This window comes from Silene latifolia, chromosome 5 (assembly GCF_048544455.1).
Source record: "Silene latifolia isolate original U9 population chromosome 5, ASM4854445v1, whole genome shotgun sequence".
NCBI classification, from domain to species: domain Eukaryota; kingdom Viridiplantae; phylum Streptophyta; class Magnoliopsida; order Caryophyllales; family Caryophyllaceae; genus Silene; species Silene latifolia.
The window spans coordinates 86,775,412-86,798,036 of NC_133530.1; the positions used below are offsets into that span (position 1 = coordinate 86,775,412).

The 22,625-nt window shown below is 35.5% G+C and overlaps 2 protein-coding genes and 1 long non-coding RNA gene across 4 annotated transcripts; all 3 read right to left on the minus strand.

Moving 5' to 3' along the window:
• Nucleotides 1-721: 721 nt before the first annotated feature.
• LOC141657750 (V-type proton ATPase subunit H) lies at nucleotides 722-7,113 on the minus strand. The gene is made up of 11 exons (XM_074465085.1): nucleotides 6,829-7,113; nucleotides 5,548-5,673; nucleotides 4,605-4,707; nucleotides 4,421-4,493; nucleotides 3,594-3,659; nucleotides 3,369-3,486; nucleotides 2,655-2,852; nucleotides 2,324-2,449; nucleotides 1,959-2,084; nucleotides 1,597-1,776; nucleotides 722-1,288 (listed from the first exon to the last, which is right to left on the minus strand). Exons 1-11 carry the CDS (start codon nucleotides 6,862-6,864, stop codon nucleotides 1,040-1,042), a joined length of 1,401 nt encoding a protein of 466 aa, XP_074321186.1. The 5' UTR covers nucleotides 6,865-7,113; the 3' UTR covers nucleotides 722-1,039.
• Nucleotides 7,114-9,018: 1,905 nt separating this feature from the next.
• LOC141657747 (uncharacterized) lies at nucleotides 9,019-17,041 on the minus strand. 2 transcript variants are annotated; one of them, XM_074465082.1, is made up of 15 exons: nucleotides 16,873-17,041; nucleotides 15,153-15,850; nucleotides 14,635-14,947; nucleotides 14,187-14,333; nucleotides 14,012-14,100; nucleotides 13,756-13,848; nucleotides 12,800-12,926; nucleotides 12,302-12,366; nucleotides 12,039-12,213; nucleotides 11,626-11,823; nucleotides 11,483-11,530; nucleotides 11,228-11,359; nucleotides 11,019-11,101; nucleotides 10,220-10,335; nucleotides 9,019-9,509 (listed from the first exon to the last, which is right to left on the minus strand). In XM_074465082.1, the coding sequence occupies exons 2-15, from the start codon at nucleotides 15,746-15,748 to the stop codon at nucleotides 9,436-9,438; spliced, it is 2,256 nt and encodes a 751-aa protein (XP_074321183.1). In that variant the 5' UTR covers nucleotides 15,749-15,850; nucleotides 16,873-17,041; the 3' UTR covers nucleotides 9,019-9,435. The 2 variants fall into 2 exon arrangements, with proteins under 2 accessions (XP_074321183.1, XP_074321184.1); XM_074465083.1 differs by having other exon boundaries at nucleotides 15,153-15,838; nucleotides 16,873-17,038.
• Nucleotides 17,042-18,535: 1,494 nt separating this feature from the next.
• On the minus strand, nucleotides 18,536-20,024 carry LOC141657751 (uncharacterized). The gene is made up of 2 exons (XR_012548851.1): nucleotides 19,906-20,024; nucleotides 18,536-19,456 (listed from the first exon to the last, which is right to left on the minus strand). It is a non-coding gene; the product is annotated as an uncharacterized LOC141657751 (long non-coding RNA).
• Nucleotides 20,025-22,625: the final 2,601 nt, after the last annotated feature.

The window sequence follows — 22,625 nt, forward strand, 5'->3', positions numbered from 1 at the left end:
ATTCGGGTGATGTAGTTCGAGTCAATTTCGGGTCTCGGGCAAGCCTTTTCGGATCGGCTCAATTTTGCCAAGTCTAGTTGTAACCAATGAAACGTTATTTGGATGTATATAACATTAATATGACTTAGTAATTGTCGTTTCGGTTCATTTTGGGTCACTTTAAGTCATCTTGGATCGGATCAATTATGGGTCAGGTCTAGGTCGGGTCCGGTCAATTTGGGTTTCAGGTCTTATTCGGGTCAAGCAAGTTCAGGTTACTTTCGGGTCTCGGGTCAGCTTTGCCAGGTATAGGCAGAAGGTCTCGCTTGTGACCGTCTCAAGCTTGCGACTCCTCACAATTCCTTTTCCACTTGCAGCTTGGGATGAAAAGTGTGTATCACAAATGAGAATTTTGTGTTTCTTCGGAATTTAAGCTCAGTTTAGTTTTTTTTGTTCTTTATTCGAGTCTAGTTCAGCTTAGTAAAGAAAGTTTTAGATCAAAAAAACATTGCCTTAATGAAACTGAAAACTTTAGATAAAATACCAAAACCTTTTATAATAGACAACTAGTCTCATATTAATGGTTAATCTGAGACTAGTCCGATTAATAACTTGACACGCAAAATTAGGTTCGAACCAGTGAATTTATGGTTCGACCATTTACCTGGACTAGACCAAATGGTTTGTTGGTTTGGTTTAATAATCCATGAATCAAGTCGACATTATATTATAGTTATACTCCATTCAATATGAAAAATTATTGGAGGGGAACAATAAATTTTATTCTGCAGCAAGCTGCGCACATCCGAAATGTGGAAAATATTATACAGTGAATGACAGGTGCAAATTACAATAAAACAATCAAAACTCTGCAAAGCAAAAAGAAGAAAAAAAAAAAAAAAAACAATCTAGAGGCGACCTCAGTTTCATCTCACTGTTCATGCCATCCTGCGCGTTCAATGACATCGACATGAAAACTGTTTATTACCAGATATAAAACAATAATCAACCATCGAAACATCTCATACAAATATAATGAAAACTTCATAAGATCCCGATTTCAAGCTTGCAAAAAGCTTGCGTACTTGGCTCCCAAGAAAAGCCTTTGGATGCAAAGCAATGCATTTTTGGTAACCTCGGCGTTTTCATGGTTCATTAGTTTCATCACCCGTTCCTTGGCTTTAAGATCATTGGCTATGATTCTCCCGGATGGATGTTGCTGAATAAATTGTGAGAGATCATAGCAAGCAACAGCGAGGGATCGCGGGTCATTGGAGGTGTCCAATATGGTTATGAGCACTCTCAAGATCTGCATTCATGAAAATCATTTTCCTCGAAGTTATGACTAGCACAGATAAATGGGAGCCATAGATGGGCATATGCAGTGGTGGAGTGAGGGGGGGCTAGCAGGGGCGGTCGCCCTCGCTGAAGTTTGAAAGTTTCGAATTTTTTTTGTTAAAATTTTCGAACTTTTTCGACCCCCTTATAATATTACCCTTTCGCCCCTGCTGAAAATTTGCGCCCCCGCTGACTTAAAATCCTGGCTCCGTCACTGGGCATATGGTTTATGGCCATACAACTGAACATATCAACATAAGGAGAGAGGGAGAAGTTTACCTGAAAATCATTTTCCTCGAAGTTGGTGATATTCTCACGCCAAAAGAAAGCGTCTTTGTGAACAGGGGTCCAGTCAAGATGACCTAGAAGTACTTCCTGCTTATACTTGTCGAATGAACTCAACAGCTTGATATTGTCCTTCAGGCCTTCCTCTAGCTGGTTTAAGGCCTCCACAAGGTCCTGTTGCCACGCAAAAAAAAAAAAATTATGGAATATAAGTTGGATAAAGCAACGACATCATTGACGATTGGAAAAGAGAGTAGAAGAACAAGAGGTCTGTCCTCAGCCAAACGCTATGGACAGTCCTAGTATCTTGTTACATGTTTTTGAATTCTGACCAAACAAACTAAATTATTCCTCACCTCGTCGCCCCAAGCATGAGCTTTCAGATTCTGAACGATCTGCGGCATTCCAAGGTCCACCATCTGGGCACCAAATGTCGATCTTGGAAGCAGATTCTTGAAAGTCATAACAATGACTCTAACCACCTATCATAGATTCAAACATGCGAGTTATCAGATTAAAATATATTTCTGAGCACTGTGTGACCAGTAACTTCAGTGGCCAAATGGTGGGATGATCTCTGAATTCTGATCATCTTTTTTACTGCAGAGGGTAATGGAATTCGACCAGCAACACAAAATATATTTAGGTGTGTTTATGTGACGATAGTTAGTCAAGTGGTTTGAAAATTAGGAGGAAAAAACGAAAAATCTAGTATGTCTACCTTCTCTTTTGTAGAACTTTTGACAACATCCATCAGACGAGGCAAGCATCTAGAAGTGGCCAAGTATTCAACTGCAGGGTCATAGTACGACAATAGCCATATACAGAGACATGTCTCATAAAGGAGCTGTTCATAGATGAAAGAGGCAACTATGTTAGGAGACATTTTCAAGATTATGACGAAATAAAGCAAAATGACTAGGTAAATTGGCTACTCATTTTCTAAAAGTGAAGTAGCAGTCATTTATACAACTCTACTCATTTTTTAATGATTCTATGAATTGGTGACAAGATAGTGGTAAAGTTTATTGAAGGAATACTGAAAACCTTACCTGCATAGAAGGCTGACTGGATTGTGAAGATGTTAATGCAGCAGCTGACTGATTCGATACTGGAACAATCAATGGTATCAGTAGCTTGACTCCATCCATTTGAACAAAAGATGACCTAACCAAGGGTTCTTTTAGTAAGGTTGCTAGGCAACTGACAGCAGTAGGCACACTCCGACTAGGATGAGAAGGCTTCTTAAGCTGCAAAATACTCGTAGAAGATTGTGATTAATTAACGGAAAATAATAGAAGGGTCATCTAGAAAATTACGAGGAAAATTTGATCCCCACATCTTCAGCACCACGTAACAATAAAACGAGCACAATAGTTAACAAATGCTACCAGTCTTTTCAAGAATATACGCAACACATCTGGTACTAAGGTATACTACCTAGTTCCTACTTCCTACCTCCCAAAATTATTGGCCCCATGTGACTTTAATCACCCAATGTATACTTTAACCACTAATTTTATCAATATATGTAGAAATACAATTTAAAACTTGTAATGTTTGATGTAACAAATCATCTACGTTCATATTATCAATTTCTACAAATTTTTACTGTTGTATATTGTGAGAAAATATTGGTCGAAGTCAACATCATTTAATAATCATAGTCAAATCAGGGCATCAAAGTCGACATCTTCTTACAATCAAGGTCAAAACATGACAAAGTAAATGGGATGGAAGGAGTACTTTATAGAACAGTCCCATACCTGTGCACACAGCCACTCAATTAATCCCTTCAAGACATCACCAATAGTAGCGACTTTGCTCTTGGAGTCCGATGCTTCACCATTCATAGCTCCACCATACTGGTTTTTGGGTCTCGCACTACAACGAACATATAAAATTACTCTTTTTAGTATGTCAAATATTTTTTAAGTACGTCAACGAACCATGTTGCTAATTACTCAAAGGTGTAAATCAAATCTCAATACCTGAGAATCAGAGCAAGTATCTTACAGCTCTTCTCTTGAATGAACCAGTTACCCTTCCACAGCAATCTGGACAAATCCATATAAAAACGTGTCATGGTAGATGAACACGATCAATAAAGCATATTAAACAAGGTCATGCAAGATAATTGAAAACGCAAGAAGACTATGGGTTACAGACGAGCTTCCCCTCACTTTCATGCTAATAGTCTACCCTTCTAACAGCTTGAAGAACCAAATAACAGTATAGTCACTCGGTGGAAAACCACCCAACCATAGATTAATAGAAGCGAGGTGGTCAAGTCAAAACTCAAAAACATTCTAAGCATATTGTTAGACATTTATCATCCCCTCCTGTCTGGTACTCTGGTCACAGAAAATAGTTCATGTTCAGCATTACTGTCCATAACAAGAATACCCCAGACCCTCAACGCAAGCCATAATGTCAACCACTCGTTCCGAATACCTATATTATATAGATGAAGATTTCAACTGTTGACCAGTAAAACATCCTGAATTCAAATCCAAAGCTTGCTTAAAAACGGCAAAGCGAGCTTGAAGAGAATTGACCAATTACTAAAAATAAGTGTACAGCGGAATACAAAACAACCAGCATTGGTCCATAACAGGGTGAGGATGAATAAAAATTATTCCTCTCATACGGTAACTAATTATTTCTACAGTCAGCATTTCAGCCTACCAACCCTAAACAAAAACTTATAGGGATCACCTCACTTTTGTCGATACGTAAATGATACAGAACTTTTTTTTTTTATATAGGGTGAGAAAATAGAAAACGGAAGGGCCAAGAAATAACACTTGATACTTGCCTTAAGAATGGTTCGTAAATATCCTCATTTGCAAGTGAATTATCATGAAACATTCTCGCCCTCTTGGGGTTTGCTGCAATTGGAGATACCATACATTATTGCAAAAAAATATGCATTACAAGGTGTTCTAAGACTAAGATCAGCACATATACATAAAAGTGTCGAACGAGAGCTCCGTATTTACCAGTAAGCATTTCATCTATTAAAGCAAGGACATATTCAACTGTCTCTTCTTTGAATATCTCGCGAAGAATGCTCACAAATACTCGAACATAAGCTGGACCATCCTGTTAAAATTACAAGAACAAACTACTATAAATGAGGTAGTAAGACAATGTAAAGGTATAAAAATAGATGGAGCAAGGATGTGAGTGGATGCTCAAGATCATTAACATGAGTCATTTTGAAAAAGTCAGGAAATTAAATTTAGCAAGGCTAAAGGTTTAACTTTTGAAGAACCATGAGCAGAAGGTAAAGAGCAAGTGGAGAAATTATTAAAATGGAGATCCATAGCGGGAGCTGAAGATGGCATTAACTTTCAAAACGTTAAGCCTACATATACGTAAGCCAGAACCGAAAGGATAAAGTAGACATTAACTTTCAAAAGGTTGAGAGTAAAAAAATGTCGAGGAAGTAAGGTTCAGTTCAGCAAAAATCTACATGATGAAATAAGAAAATAGAAATATTAACAAAAGAAATCAATGTCATTTTAAAGTCTTGATGCAATATGAATTTGTAAAGTGCACCGGCTCAAGCAAGCTAACAAAAGAAGGTGAAACAGGCGCCAACAAGAAAGGATAAATTTCTAGTTTGGTTAAGAGCGCCAATGACTCCCTTATATGATGATAAGTTAGACCCGCCTATTGATTCAAATTAGAAGAAAGTTTGGGGAGGAAGAACTTATCCGAACAAAAAATAGCTCACAAAAAGAAGGTGAAACAGGTGCTAGCGAGAAATGATTAATTCCTAGTTTGATAAAGAATGCTAATGACTCCCTTATATATGATAACTAAGATCTACTTATAGATTCAAATTAAAAGAAAGTTTGGAGGAGGAGGAGCTTATCCGAACACAGAAAAGGCTTTAGCGAAAACTCTTCTGAAAAGTAATTACATAGAGTACATTACATCATCAAGAAGGGATGCTCTCTGGCTCTCTGATTTTTTATCATAACGCCTCAAGAGTTGAAGGGATGTTCCTGTGATCAGCTTCGTAGTCATGTAGGTCTCCCATGGAATGTCCCTTCTGAGAACCTGAAAGAAGACACGATAAGAATAAGACTAGACAACAAGACCAAAAATATATTAGTTCACACTGATCTTTTAGATCACTTTAAAACTATACTCCCACAAAGTTATAAGCCAAACCAACATTCAACTTCAACGAACATCAGCAAATAGTGCTCTAATCTCAACTTAAAAGAGTATGTCCACGATAAGTGATTTTAATGAGTGTTGCTGCGGAAGATGCAATAATGTTTTACATAGTTGATAGAGGGACAGACTAGATAAGGTTGCACTAGCTACAAAATGATTCAAGACACCCCTTTCACTATGAAGCAGGGCTACACTTGAATTTACGTGCATTGATGATTGCAGAACCGTAAATATTCTAATCAAGTATGGCAGCTTCCTTATCATAACCAATACCTATAAAAACAATGTTAAAAATTAAATTGGATTTTCTCTAATACGTCACAATTTCCCTTCATAAAACCGATACCTTTAAATGCCAACATTAATAATTATACTAGATTTCAACACCCATCTAAAAAGCATGATCAAGGACTCTCAAGTTCTGAATTCAAACCCCATAATTCCACAAATATGGCTGACTCCATCTCGTCTAAACAACCGCTACCAAGTGTCCACCTTAGAACTCGAGTTCAATCCACCATTCACATACCCCTTCCTTCTTTTACGCCATTATGCGATTTCCATCCATGAAATCACCACCAAGTAATTGCTTGGTAATCCAATCTGCATTAGTCAATTCCCCTCCTTCATCAACCCATCAAAGTTCAAACAAGCAACTTACAACCATTATCTAACCGTTTCGGACCGTCACTGATTTCTTTCCACACAATTCAACTGTATGAATCGAGAGTCTAAACATCATCATCACATTTAAATACCCATCAAAATCAAACAATCATACCCCCCAAAAAATACAATAATTAACCACAATAATAAAAAAAGTTTGCAACTTTACTGATCAATCAATCAATTGACCCATCAACATACATTGTTCAACCAAATTACACTAAATTAAACACACAATGATTGAATCCCACATATGATCATCAACAATTTAACCAAATAATTAACAAACTAAATCAATTAATTTGATAACAATGATGAATTATTAACAAAAGGGCATTAAAAAAATAAGATGGGGATAAAAAAAACCTGATCAGTGGTGAGTTCAGCATGATCAATCGTCATTTGTGTATGATGAAGACGGAGATGGTAATTAATGGCGGAATTTATGGAAATACTGAAAACCCAACAAAATTAAATAGAAAAAAAAAAAAAGAGAGAGAAGAAGAAGTAGATCGATGAACAGAGAGAAGACAAACAAAGACGAAGGAGAGATTGAGAAAGAGAGGGGGATCGGGTGTTAGTCGACGTGCTTTCGTGGATAGAATAGATCTCTATTTTATCATTGATCATTGATTAGTTAGTCGGGTACTCGGGTCGGGTGTAAGACGGTTTTACACAAAGATATTGATATTGTGAGTGCACTTTTAGCGTGATCAATGGTTATTTGTATAACTAGTGTAGATCCCGCGTAAATGCACGGTAAATATAGACCTTTTAATTTTTATTGTTCTACTTACAGAATTTCGATTTATATCCAATGAATTTTTATAAAAAATAATTAACTTAAAATTAATCAAGAGAATTGAGTAATTCCATGAATTGTGTTTTTTTATGAAAATATTTTAACTATCTTAAATTATTTTAATAATTTTTTTTTCCGTCACGAAGTTAATAATAGAAGATACAGTTTATATGCATAGAGTATAGTTCTATACCAAATTTGTTTTATTTTTGTTAAAATATTATATTTTAAGTTTAACGATGAAAAGATTATTTTAAATGGAAAATTAGTTTAATAAATGAAAATTTAATTTGTTTCCATATATAAGCTTGGGCACTTTGGAGAGAAATTTTATTCTCTTAGTATATAGCTAGGGGAATGCGATTTTACATAAAAGAAGTGCAACACAAAAACTTGAACTCTCACTAAGCTATTGCAAGACAACAAGAACACTCTTCCATTGTATACGTGCTTTTCGTGTCTTTCTATTGATGATCGTGATCGAAAGTAAATTTTAATTTCGTACCTATTTTCATAATAAGCGTAACTATTTTATCTTTCACTCTAATTCATACTTGCTTATTGCGAGTAATACCGTTGTTACGTGAATTGTAAAATGTAATAAATTTATTTATGAGAGTATATCTTAAGAGACTTACTTATAGTCTGAAATAGATAAAATTTACCATATTAGTGCGTAAAGACGGTTATTAAATGATCATGTTTTACAGTAAACTTATAAGACCGCCTTATACTTTACCCATTTTATTTTTGGGTGTTATTTATTATTTTTGATGGACAACTTGATCAACCACATTCATTTTGTAATTTTGTTAGACGCGACATCTAATAATAATAATGGCTACAAATAGTCTTCTCTATCCTGACTTTTTCCGTAAAAAAAATAGATAAATAAATAACCATAATGAAGGGAGTACTATTTATTTTCATTTGTTTTCACTCTAGAAATTTTGCTAAAAATTTCCTCAAAAGAGATAAAAAAAAGCAACTATGACTTTTTTAAGTTAATTTTATAACTACGACCTTAATATATTGATAAATAATAAAAATCATTATTTGATATCAAAATATTGACATAAGTGTTATAAACAATGGTCGAAGAATTTGAAAGATAAATCAATCTTTCAATAATAACAAATGTCACGGAACCCGTAAGTACAATAACAATATTGAAAGATAAATCAATCTTTCAATATTTGTCACAATGTCACAATATTTTGTGAATTATAATACTCCATAAGCTAAACACTTTAAGGAGTCGTTTGGTTAGGAATTATAGTTAAATATCCATCGTTATGCTTTAACTAACGCAAAAAGCCCACTCATTTTGCAAATTCAAAGTTGTGTTGCAAATTACTCCGTACATAACTTACAATTCTTGTGTTACAAAAAGGGTAACCAAACGACTCCTAAATCTTTATCTGTGTCCAAATAAACCGCTATGAACAATTTTCAAAGACATCTCCACAAAGAGAATTGCTATCTACTTTTTCCTTTCTACCTTCGACGTTAAAATATAATATATTTTGCTTCATCCACTTGTCATCCAACCCCACACAATATATCTTAATTTAACCGATTATAAAAGAGTAAAGGGAAAAGGTGAAAAAAAAAGGTGGGAGGAAAAAGGTAGATAGTCCTCTTCCACAAATTAAACCAGAGGCGTTGCCAAATTTTATAATCAATGTTGGATAAATTAGAGGCTCATGGCAATTGCCCAAATCTTGGATACTTTAAAACAGACACACATGTTACAAAACTACTATGAATTTCTTATCTTAATCAAGTTTGCCTTTTATATATCACAGTAAAGAGCGATCAACATTATTTCAAAAAAAAAAAAAAAAACATAGCACTGCTTCTAGATGTACTTCACCGTGCGTATGCGACCAAGTTCAAACTCAAATGCTCATATTTATACCCTTTCCTTTCTCCCTATCTTTATCGAAAGTAGTTGCGACTTGAAAGGAGTCGCTACTCTTTACTACGTATTACAAATTCGGATTGTGGTGGTAAGAGTATGAGTTGCCCTAGAGCAAAAATCAAGGCAACACATCCACTAATCTGGACATCCTTGACAAAATTCCAGACAGTATTAAGCACTTTTTGAAATATCAACCGAATCAATGAAGTCAAGAAATGTTGAAGGTGAATGAATCTATTAATCTGTCTCACTTAGATGCCTCATCGTCGTCATCCCTCTGACTGGCTAGCTTAACAATGTCTTCAACTAGTATTTTTCCATCTGGTCAGATTAGTTTCACATTATCAGCAAGATTGGACAAGAATGAGATTAGTGTAACAAAATTATACTCGAGTAATAAATCAAGAAGATGATGATCTTTTTTTCACCAGTGGAGAATCTGAAATGAATGCTATTGCTAGTGGAAATAGTCATGAGTTTGACTCGTCAGGTGGGTATGCCGTGTGGGGTGGGGTAAGATTTTGGGTTCTTCAAGTAATTTCATTGTGGGTCATATAGAAATATTCTCTCTGTTTTCGACACAGTTAGGTTGTATATATCCGACTAGATCTAGTAACTGATCCACCCAGAAATCAGAATGAACTGACCAACTAACACAAACTGCACCCAACCAGAATTACTCAAAAATGATCCAGTCCGACTAGTGGTTGACCAAGACTTTTTTGCTAATCAAATGATGCCTGTATCTGAAATGACCAATTCAAAACTAGGCCTGTTTTATCTTTAGATTAGATGACATAAACCCTTAAAACATGACACATCACGACCCGACGGGCTGACGAAGACCTGCATGACCCATCTTGAACTGACATATACCTGAAATGACCGGACCCGATCCTAAGACTACAAAGTATTTGAAATGAGTCTACGCTCTACACACACCCGAACAAGTAACAAAGTTTGATGGCATGGGGTAGAAGTGTTGTTAGTGGGGAAGGGAAACTGGGGAATGGATGAATGAAGGCACAAACCTCTGTCTTTCGAAAGCCGGCTGATAAGCTCCTGGATACCATCTTTGTGCAGCGTGTCTTTGAGGTATGCAGCTGCTGAAGCTACTTCTTCCGGAGTTACCTTCCCATCATAGTCCCTATCATAACATGTAAATCATGAATAGCACGTCACACATATTATGACTCCCATTATGTAGAAGAACCGGCAATCTACACCTGCTAATATGTTTACTTATCCAGACTGTGGCCCAACAACAATTGAAGAACATTCAAGATTTTAATTATAATCATAGAAACAAATTAGAGAGAACGTGCAGCCAGATTCAACTGCAGATTATGCACAGGTTCCATGACCCACATGAGTACACGACACATAAACAATAATCCGTCAAAGGTGCCATGATGCTAAGGATTATAACGGGCGTTCAGATAGGATTATTTCAGATACATGTTAGCTCGGATTGAGGTCGGTGGTTATCGTTAGGTCATTTGTGTAGTGATTATTAAGGATTTTATTTTAAGTTAAGTCGTTAGGGTCTCTACACTCTTTTCGTGGCTTCGCCGCATTCGTAACCTAATCAACAGTATAATTTCTTAACATAATTTACAGGTAACAGCCAAGTTCCTAAGTTCCTCCAAATACTACCCCTTACAACTTCAAGTAGTCTTCACTCTTACAACAGGCCATGGGTCAGTCGTACATTATACATACAACTGACTACTGAGTAAACTAACATGCATGAAGGCTGAAACCATAACAATCATGCATCACCCAGTGACCTCAGTATTTTTAAATAAACATACAGAAAACAACTGTTACCTGTCTAGTAATCGCCAACGATCACCAATTTTAGCATCAACATCATCGATTTCTTTTTCAAGCTTTTGAAGCATAGCATCCACCTGAATTAAACCAGATAGGCCAGTCAATACATTTTACAGGCTTAAGAATCTTACTATGTTCAGTTAAGAAGAGCAACTTGAATATAAACAGGATCAATGACCGAAGGTGCAAAGATTCCACATTACCCTATCTATAAGGGCTGAAGAAACTGCAGTTGTATCTGAATCTTCCTCGGTGCCTTCATAAGCAGCTCTGTAGGCCTTTTCAGCTTCTACCTCTCCTTCTTTTCTGTCCACCATGCTATTGTATAACTCTACCTGAAAACAGAGTAAATCACATAAAGCATTGATCCTCTCAGCACTGTTTAAAGTATTTGAACACTAACATGGGTGTTAATCGTGTGACAATGGCTCAGTTAATATGAGAAAAGATCTACTAACCTCCTTATTTACAAGCCTCAGGAACTCCTCCCGCTCCCTGCTAACTGACTAGAGTAAACAAAATAAATGCCAGTCACGACTGTGATTAATAAATAAATATGCATATTCACACTAGATATATAACATCATAATATCCGCCTTACAGATGCTGAAGCTAGAACAGCCAATGCACGGCTGAGCTCATTAAGTTGGTCGTCAGTATCTAGCAATGCATCCTTTGCATGTTCTTCTGCCTCTGCCGGAGTTTGATCTGCCATTTTATCCAAAGCCACATCTATTTGACCAGCAGTAGACTCTTTTAATTTTGCCTTCTCTTCTCCTGCCTTTCTTTTCTCTTCCTCCTACAACATCATGTAAGAAAACCTCAACATGACTTCTATCTAGAAAGAACGCATTTTAGAAGACAAAACGTATAACCAAAGGACACATGAAAAATACAGACTTAATACGCTAGTGTCAGTCAAACAAGTGGAATGGGTGGCTGGGCCTACTGAAGATTAGAGAGAGTATAGGAGTATAGACTCGGAGGTCATAAAGGATATGAAGGGACAACAACCTTAATCAATTCTTCTTGCATTTCAAGGAATTCCAACTTCCTCCTTCGTTCAGAAACAGTATCTTCTGATGACAATGATGTGGCTCCAATAGTATCAACAACTTCATCTGGCAAAGAGGAGATTGCAAATTCAACAGCTTCCTCGCGGTGGATTTTTCCAGACACATTGAAGGATCTTAATGAGAAGAAACGGAAATCATGAGATAGTCATAAAATCAGGAAATAGCCAAATGCAAGATTGAAAACCAAAGCACTCCTCTCACCTGGAAAGAATTAGAAGAGATGATGGAACAGAGTGATTCAGAGATAAGTCCAACCAATCACGCAGCTGTATATATGAGATCTTGAATGATTAAATATTTTTAAAAAAAAAAAAAAAATACTGAACTAGATAGCTCATAAGAATTGACCAAAATGAACAAATTACCAACAAACGTATTTAACAATTCTTAAACATCAGTACAACATTGATATATGTGGATTCAATTTCAAAGTGATGTCACATCTGATTAGATGAAAAAAAATTAGTGCTCAAGTCACAATATCATGACATTACACAACCCTGTATAGCGGAAAGGAACAAGTTTTGTGTAAGACGTAAGACGATTTGAGCTTTCAAGATTTTGATGTTAAATTTAAAACTTGACCAGCTCAACTCAAGCCTTGAATTTTTACCCCGTCCAAACTAGGAGTGTAAGACCATCTTACCCAAGCTTCTGTCAGAAAGAAATCTGGCGAATAGTAAAGGAGATCTAGCAAACCTGTTGACGCATTTCTTCAACGGAAAGTAAACCCAGCAAGCCTCTATCTCTACAGGCTTGACGAAGCTCTTCCTCTGAAAGTGACTCAACACCCTCAGCTTGAATCATCTTGTCATCCTCTTTGATCCTTCCAAGATAAGATAATTAGAGTTTGAGAAATTGATACCTTCATTTAGAGACAGATCAACACCATACCAGACACCATACCACCTTCGCTACATTTATACAAGGAAAGAATAAGAAGAAGAGCAATCTTTTTAATCACGCCCTTAGCTATCTCACAATTCCCCAAAACCCAACAAGCACACTTAACTGTAGAGGTCTTAGCAAACGGGCTTTCAAAAAAGATAGTGCACTTTGTTAGTATGGGTGGTCCTACCAATCCCATTAAGCTTTTAAAACCTTAACCAAGTTCCTCGTAAATTTGGGGTATTACAAGCCCCAAAGTCCTCCCTAGCCACGTCTAGGCGGATGACCTGGCATTCCACGACTAACACATGATCAGAGGGTCGCTGCGATACCATTTGTAACATCTTATCCTCTCATGTCATCCAGAAACAATTTGTCTTCACTCATACACGCCCTTGGAAATTTGCCCAAGAAGTTGCACATCCTTAGACTACTTCTGGCAAACACGCTTCACTTTGGAGTTCTTAGGACACGGGCTTAAAAAAGTGTACTTTGGTGAGATCGCCGAGGGTCCAAACTAAGGTGGCTAACAGGCTAACATGTGTTGGGCCTCCACGATATTTTTAATGGTCATATTTGTTGGGTCTTTCAAGAGTACTTAGAAAATTAATGCAAAGGATGAAGAGAGTTGTGGGAAAATAGGACATTTTAAAGTTAATTTTAATGTGATATACTGATGTGTGAATGGTTATTAACTAAAAGGTTAAGTCTTGAGCAATTATGTAGGATATTCACAGAAAAAATTTGGTAATATATTGACCACTTACTTCCGCAGCTTGTTACGAAGCATAAAACGCAAGTATGCATCTGTTCCAAAAGGCGTGATACCCATGTATTTGCACATGCTAATTATCCGGGGCCTGCATGAGATATAGTCCAAAGTTATTAATTATCGTAAACATAACAAGAAATGGCCACTTACTTTATTCATGAATTGTTATATCATCAAATTTCAATAAAAAAAACTAGCTTGTCAAAAAAAAAACAAGAGAACAATCACGTCAAAATGATGTATCCACTAACCTGCTAATGTTATCCAGAGTCAATTCATCATTGAATAACTTAGCAAAAGACAAAATTTCTTCATTGGACACGTCTTCACCCCTCCTAACCTGTTTATCATTGTAGTTTGGTTAGTAAAACGCAACATGACCAAAAGCAGGTAGTGCCGGAAGATATATAGACAATGATCCCTTACTTTATTCATGAATTCATCAAGATCCTCTGCAGTTTGCTTAATTTCACCACTACGTGAGCTTTGCACTTCTTTGGCCATCTCTTTCACCGTCTCCTGAAGAAACTTGGCATATTCTATTCTAGCATTTAGCCTGCGCTTCAGTTGCTCCTAACAAAATATTTAAGAACAGAACAAAGCATTTAAGGCCTTACGAGTGCATAATGTGGTACAAATAATTAAAACAGTGGAATAAACCTTTGTTCATCATCAATTCGTCATATCTTTACAAATACCAAAACTATAAAAATGAGTGATTGTAACTTATAAGCAATATATTTTTATAACTTTTAAACAGTTCTATATTGTACAAGCACTCATTCATGGCAGTAAATAATCTTTAACAGGAAGCTGTTTCAAGACTAAACCCACAAACATACAAATCAAATAACATCATTATCATTATCATTACCTGCTCCTTCATCTTGTCCTGGAATGTTGATGGCAACATGTTAGGAAATAGCTTCAGAAATACAGGCAACAAGAACTCCATGAATGGAACTATGATAAACACTGCAACAGGCACAAGCCTGAAAATATCAGCTGTAGTGCGGGTCAGTTGCTGCCTCTCCCTCCTTGATAGACTCCTTCCACCAGCAAGCTTCACTAAAAGTCTTGAGCTAATCCTAACATCAGCCCAGAGTAGCTTTGTACCCAACCAATAATGCTGAGCACCAGATTTGATATGATCCTTCCAGTGGTGAAGCTTGTTAGCCCAGTCCTCTCTATTGTAATTAGAAAACAGGTCAGCTTTATGAAAATTAACAAAATTACCAGTCAAATAAAAGGTCAAGGAAATAAGGGGCGGATCCATGGATAGCGGTGTAAACATTTTCAAACAGGATCCAAAACCAATGTTTCTTGGTCCGGATCGGATTTACTGAGGAACGTATCGAGAGAGAATTGGATTTCCAGCCGCTAAGGATGTACCTGCTCATTGATGCCACAACTCTCAAGGCAGGCCCAATACCTAAAATTTTCGCCCATAATTTTCTAAGTATAGCTCTTTCAGTCTTTTGAGATTCCTGCAACTGCTTAGCTTTGGCTTTAGCTTTAGCTGAACTGAGACCTTCAACAGCTTGATCACATTCTTCGGGTGACGCTTCCTTCTTCTGAGAGGCTACATTTTCTTCATTTTTGTCATTACTACTTCGATACTCAGGTTGACCTGCTGCTGTCGATGAATGGCGCAGTGCCTGTGTTATCCACGTGGCTCCCAGAGACGATCCGTAGTATAGGCGTCCATTAACGGATCTGAAGGCTGGACTTCCACCAAAGTCTTTCCGTAGGAGCCCCGCAGAAGTAAGAAGCTGTAACTTATCTTTAGTTACCAATGATGAATCCCTTTCTCTCCTAGAATCAGAATCAAGAGACGGAAGAGCCGCGGACCAATTTGAATTCCCAGAACTAGGAGCAGAAGTTGACGGTCCAAGTTCAAAGCTTGAGAAATAACGATAAGAGATGCTAGGCTGGCTCAATGCATTGACAACAGCTCCCCTCCTCCGCAATATTGTTCGAGTAGCCATGAACAACGTCTAGTTGAAACTAAAACTAATTCTAGTGCAAAGTCACTATTATGTAGACATCCATAGAACTTCAATCAGGAACGTAAACAGCTGCAATAACTCCTGAAGCAAAAATCAAAAATGGGTAGAAGTCATCTCACTAACATAGCAACTAACCTAGCCAAGTAATTGACACAAGAATAACGATGTGAGGGTGGTGAATACCATAACAATAGGTAAAACACAAATTATTAACTGATACAGGCTCATGATAAATAGCCATGCCCATGATACAAACCCATATTATGGGTATTTACCGTAAAATCACTTTTTAGAAGGTTAATAGGTCTATGAGACCGTCTTTCATGACACTAACTATTGATAAGATAGGTGATGTGAGGCTGTTAGGAGAGGGGAAAGTGCATAAAACAATTTTACAACATCATCTGCCATGGGCCTTCCAACGTGAGTTCGGCACGCAAAACCCTAAAATGTGCCCATACACTCAATGGAACACATATAACCATAATGATGAACCAACTAGTTGGCCAAATAATGTCAAATTCACTCTTAAATATCACATATCACAAGGTCAATCCAAGAACGCGATTATTTCTCAAAAACTTGTACATTAGCAAATTAAACAAATTCCGCCGAATTATTCACTACAGTATAATTCCACCGAATTATACACTATCTAGATGACTTATAAGCTGACAGAACTAAATTAGTCCACTACAACAGCATACAAAAACTGGAATCAATGGCGAAAATATTGACAAATAGTAACTCAAAAATCCGGTCCGGAAATATTACCGGATACACTAGGAATTAAATTAGGGATATAATCTGTAACAATTGATTTCACTAACCAATATTCCAGTAATTACACAAAAAAAATTCACTCACATCAGCATAAACAACATACGATCAAAACTAAAACGAAAATTGAACCACACAAAATCAAATCAATAAAAATGGCGATTAAAGAAATATCACAACAATAATTGCGAAACAAATTAGGAACAATTACATTAACATTTCACCGAAAAATCAACATTTTTCCAGATTATTACTACTTGCATATCATCATTAAAACGATAAGACTATAATTCGAGAAAATATTGATAATCAGAAAAAATTACCTAAAATGCGTAGATCTTTGAGCTCGGAAGCCGATAATTGTCTGGAAGAAAAATAATAGTGGGATGTTCTTGGGGAAGTTAGAGAAAAGTCAGAAAGTGAGGTTTGTGTGTTAGTCAAATATTGGGTCAAATATTTTGATGATTTTTTTGGGTCAAATTATTGGATGATGTTGGGCCCAAGAAGAGTAGATCCAACAAATGGGTTAATCAGGTCGGGTCAGTTAGGTCGGGTAAAGAGCGGTCATTTCAAGAAGGAGGATCACTTTAGGTACGAGTAGTAGGGTTTGCAAGGTTTGGAAAAACTCGAGTAATGAAGTTGGGATATTCATATTCTAGTTATTTTTGAGTTTGTTATTATTAAAGTACTTAAGGCTAATGGTTAGTGTGCAACAATAAACATGTGGATTACGTTCGAGGTACTGGTTAACCTCGGGGCCATACTTTCGATGTTTTATCGGTAACTCGCTGGTTTTATTTTGTTAGGTTTGCTTGCAAGTTGCAATGTTGGATTTGAATTTTCTTTTTCGTTTGTTGTTGAACAAAATTATTGTGTAAAGTGAATTAAATACGCATATATTGAATTGAATATTCCTATTAATTACGATGGTTTATGTTATAGGTGTATACCTTGACTTAGATTACTAGTCAAACTGCGAGATAATTTACATGAGATTAATTGTCCATTAAAATGAAAATAGTATGCTGATTTGTATTTAAAGGAAAAGATCGAGTAATATTGATTCCTATGCTACTTTAGTAAACAAAACTTTATATTTTATTAATTAATCGTTATAAATTGTTAAAATAAATTATGTAATAATTGATTAAGTAAATGACGGTAACAATGAAAATATGAGTTTGGAAGTGATTTATAATTATTTTTTTTGTAAAAAGAAATGATAAATTTTGGAAAATTCTCTCTAAAAACAGGCAATCGTAAAAGACAATGAATAAGCACTAGCAGATACAGTGTTAAAAGCTCTCTCTCCCACACAACATTGACTACATTGTACATGTTCTAAAATCTAAACTAGTTGATGTGCCAAAAAAAACAATTACGGAGTATTAGTTAGAGTGGATGTGTCACGCTATTATAAAATGTTCTGAACACCTGGAGATTATAATCATTTTCATCAATAATGTTCAAAAGTAGCCTGTATTGATCCGGGCGAGCTGATTCGAGTCGGTCCAGGTCCACTACCAGTTGGTTACATCTTCGGGTCATAGCATTGTACATATTTTACGCTAGTTGATTTGTCAAGAAACAATTAGAGTTACACTATAATATATCACGTTATTATAGGAGGTCATGAAACATCTGAAGTATATAGTCATTTTCCTCTACAATGTTCAAAAAGTGATCTAGACCGACCCAGACGAGCCGGTTGGAGTTGGTCCAGGTCCACTACCAGTTGGTTACATCTTCAGGTCACAGCATTGTACATGTTTTACGCTAGCTGATTTGTCAAGAAACAGTTATTAGTTACAGACTTGCAATGCATGTATCAGGTTATTATAGAATGTCATGAAACATCAGGAGTATATAGTCATTTCCTCTATAATGTTCAAAAAGTGATCTGGACCGACCCGGACTAGCCAGTTAGAGTCGGTCCAGGCCCACTACCAACTGATTCCATCTTCATGTCATAGAACTACCGGAAACTGATAAAAACGACAGCACAGATCAAATAAGAATGCGGACACAAATCTTTCAAACAGGTTTGCTTACTCTAAAACAAAGATATCTTAGAGACTATGCTATTATCTCAATGCAACAAAAACATATGTGAACCAAGGTCTTGGCATTCGAGCTCGCTCCAAAAACAAGTCAATGTTCATCCAAACTGCGACAATTGGAAACACAAAAAAAGCTAGTTCTTATCCCAATGATTTGACAAATTTGGTCTTGATAGGCAATTTCGATGCTGCTACTGTTATAGCCCTTCGTGCTACACTTTCCGGCACGCCATCTATTTCAAACAGTATACGGCCAGCTTTCACACGAGCTACCCAAAATGCAACAGCTCCTTTCCCTCTTCCCATACGAGTTTCAGCAGGTTTCAGTGAAATCGGCTTATGTGGAAATACCCTTAAGAAAATTTTCCCGCCTTTCATGTTTCTTTTGATTGCTAGCTGCCCTGCTGTAATTTGCTTAGTCGTGATCCAGGCTGATTCCGATGCTTCAAGACCATATTTGCCAAACGAAATATGATTAATTACTGTTCCCTTTATCGGTCCCCTATTTCTTCTCTGTTTCTGGAATCTAAGCCTTATATTCGGGTACATCCCTGAAGTCGAATATGAGCGAGCAGATTGGGATATCCAAGAACTTCCCAAAGAAGCTTGACAATGTGGCTGCGCAACAATCGACCCCAAACCCGGACTGCTAGTCAAACTCCCAGACCCGAGAAACGCCCCTGGCTTAGTAAACTCTTTCCCCAAAGCATAATGAGAAGCAATTGGTGATATGCTATGCTTAATACTCGTGTAACTAGGCGAACAGAAGCTCGCCTGAGTTAGGGATTCAACAAGGGAACTCTTGCGAATAATCGAAAACGCTCTGGTAGCCATTGGAAACTTCTAGCTAAAAAAATGCAGATACAAACTGAATCAAACAAAAGGAATTTACAGAAAATCCAGATCAAATTGAACTCAAACCGACACCGATACCGACACAATCACAATCACAAATTAACAGTCTGCTAACCAGAAATTCATCAAAGATTTAATTTTTTTTCAGATAAATAATCAATATAACATTATGAAAACGAATCATTATAATAATCTTCTCTAAAATGCAATGTTTTGATTAAGACTAACCCTAGGATAATTCAAACAGCAACAAATAATGCGAATTAGATTACAAACCCTAAGTAAAAGGGGATTAATTCACTACGTTGAATAATTATAAGAAATTGAAAACCCTAGCAATTATTACATCAATTGAATCATCAATATAGAACAAATCAAAATAAACAAATAGATTAGTTACTAATTTGTGAAATTAATTGAGGAATTAAATGGAGTACAAACCTTGCGAAGTAGCGGAAAAATGGATCGAGAAGTGAGAAGTTGAGGGTTAATGAGTTGATGTTCTTCTGGGTAGTGTTTATTTTCTCCAAATCTCCATTTTTAATTAATTTATTTATTTATTTATTTCATACACGTAGTTATTGTAAGAAATAGGAACAATTGTTTAAAATAATGTTCAAAAATAAAATATTTGTGGTTTTATTTTGTTTTGAAAGTATTTGTTAAAATGTTGTCCACGCAGACTTTAGTTTTCTAAACCTGGAACACAGACTAAACACGTCATTGCCAATGGTGGGCGTTTTGTGCTAACGCCACTCCCAATGGCGTGTTTGGGTTGTACATTTTATAAGAGTTCTCTGTCATTATTTGCTGGAAATACACGCCACTAGGAGTGGCGTGTTTGCATCTAGAGACCTGCCATTCCACTGACGTATTTGGTTTCTTGCATTTTGTAAAAGCTTTTGTAAGTCCATCTTTCTCACTTACTATAAACACCCATTGCCAATTATTGCGTGTTTAGTCTGTGCTCCAGGTTTAGAAAATCCAAGCCTATGCAGACACGATTTTGACAAATAATTTCAACCCACCCAACACGACAAATACTTTATTTTTGAGCATTATTTTAAAAAAACTCATTTTCCTATTTGGAGCTTTCTCATAAGCCTACAATGAAACTATGAAAGTAAGTAAAAATCTTATATTAATGCAATGACTAGTTTTCTTTTATAAGTATTAATCTATAAAATACTATTAAAAGCCTAGACTAAAATGACTCATAAAGTCCACGTAGACAAAGCCACGTATGATCATGAAATGCCACCTTTGATTAACGAAATGCCACGTTTGACTATGGAATGACACGTTCACATAAAAAATGCCAGCAGCATTGACTTCTTAATCTTATCTTTTAATTAATTATTTTTGTGTATTTATAGATAGACTATCTCATGACCTTTGGTGTCAAATATTGTATAACCTAAGTTTGAAAAACATACATCTAACCAACATTAAACAACTAATAAATATTTTACCTCTTCGTATTCCAAAAGCCATCACTAAATGCATACATCCTTATATAAACTAAACCAACACAAATTTCATGCTTCAACACTACCGTATGAAATAAATTCTTTGCTTGCCTGTGTAAAATTTCTCTACTTGATCTCAAAGGTATACATTTAAGTTCCCATGAATCTCATCAATTTTGGATTAGCATCATGTGTACGTCGATGTTGCATTTGAAGTGGGCAGATAGAAAATGAATGTAGGCAGAATGAGGTATTGCTTGGCTTACATATTTTTTCTATAAGGCATTACATGTATTAGCGTTTGATATTTACATTTTTTCTACATCTCATATAACTCCTACCATAAAAGAAGTTCACAACTACACATCATTAGATAAGTTGAAGTCGAATGTTTAATTTATCATTAATTATAAGAAAATATAATTTTTGCTTTAATTTCGACAAGGCTACATTTTTTGTTTTAACAGTTTAATAAGTTTATAGTATTAATTATTGCTACCTCTTTTTCAAGATTCAATCAACAAAATCGAAGTCTAATAATCACACTTAACTCTAGAATGTTGCAAATGTTTCAAGATTAAAGTTTGTCATGGTTTATAACCGAGGATTATATCAAAGTTTTATACGTATGTAGTAGGACGCTTGGTATAACAATTAAATGAATATATTTTGGTTTATCGTGTATTTTTTACTCTTTTTTTTGTGTGTATTACCTTTGGTCTATCTTAAAGATACTTTTTGCTTTAATTTCGACAAGGCTACATTTTTTATTTTTTATTTTATAGTATTAATTATTGCTACCTCTTTTTCAGGATTCAATCAACAAAATCGAAGTCTAATAATCGGTAGCCTTAAGGCGTTAACTCTAGAATGTTGCAGATGTTTCAAGATTAGAGTTTGTCATGGTTTATAACGAAAGATTATATTAAAGTTTTATATGTAGTAGGACGCTTGGTATAAAAATTAAATGACTATATTTTGGTTTATGTATTATCATAGAGTTCCACGTACATAATCAATGTAAGAAATCATATAAAAGGATTCACATCTTTCTATTACAATGAGATCTTATTTTAAAGTAGAGTTTTCACTATTTTCTTAACCTTGAACATTTTTTTTTAAAAAAAAAATATCTTGCTGGAAAAAACATAAAAGTTCCATGTAATAAAGCAATTCAAAGAATATATGACTTTCGTATGTGATTAACATATCATCACACGACTTTTATGGAATTATGTACATATTATTGGTGAAAATAATAAAAGAATTTCATGAAACTCTCTATTTGGAAAAAATTACACATCTTAACAAAAAATTATGAACATGTGTGTCACTAACCTATAATACATCTCATTTTAACGGCGCATTATTACTAATGGTTCCGATGAATCTTATCTTAATATTACCTAATGAAACTAATAGCTTAGTATAGATTATTATCAACGTTTAATATTAGAAAAGAAAACTCACAATAGAAATCCAGCAATTTAGAATATTAACTATACATAACAATTTAATTTTAATATTTTTTAAAAGGTTAGGCAAAAGCAATTAATTTTATTTCACATGTCACTAATAATTAATTTAAATTTACATAGGATAAGCAATCAATATACTTTCTATACATTTTAATTAATTAATTTATTTCTTTATTAATTATCAAGCCAAAATAAAGAGCAAAAAAAGGAAAAT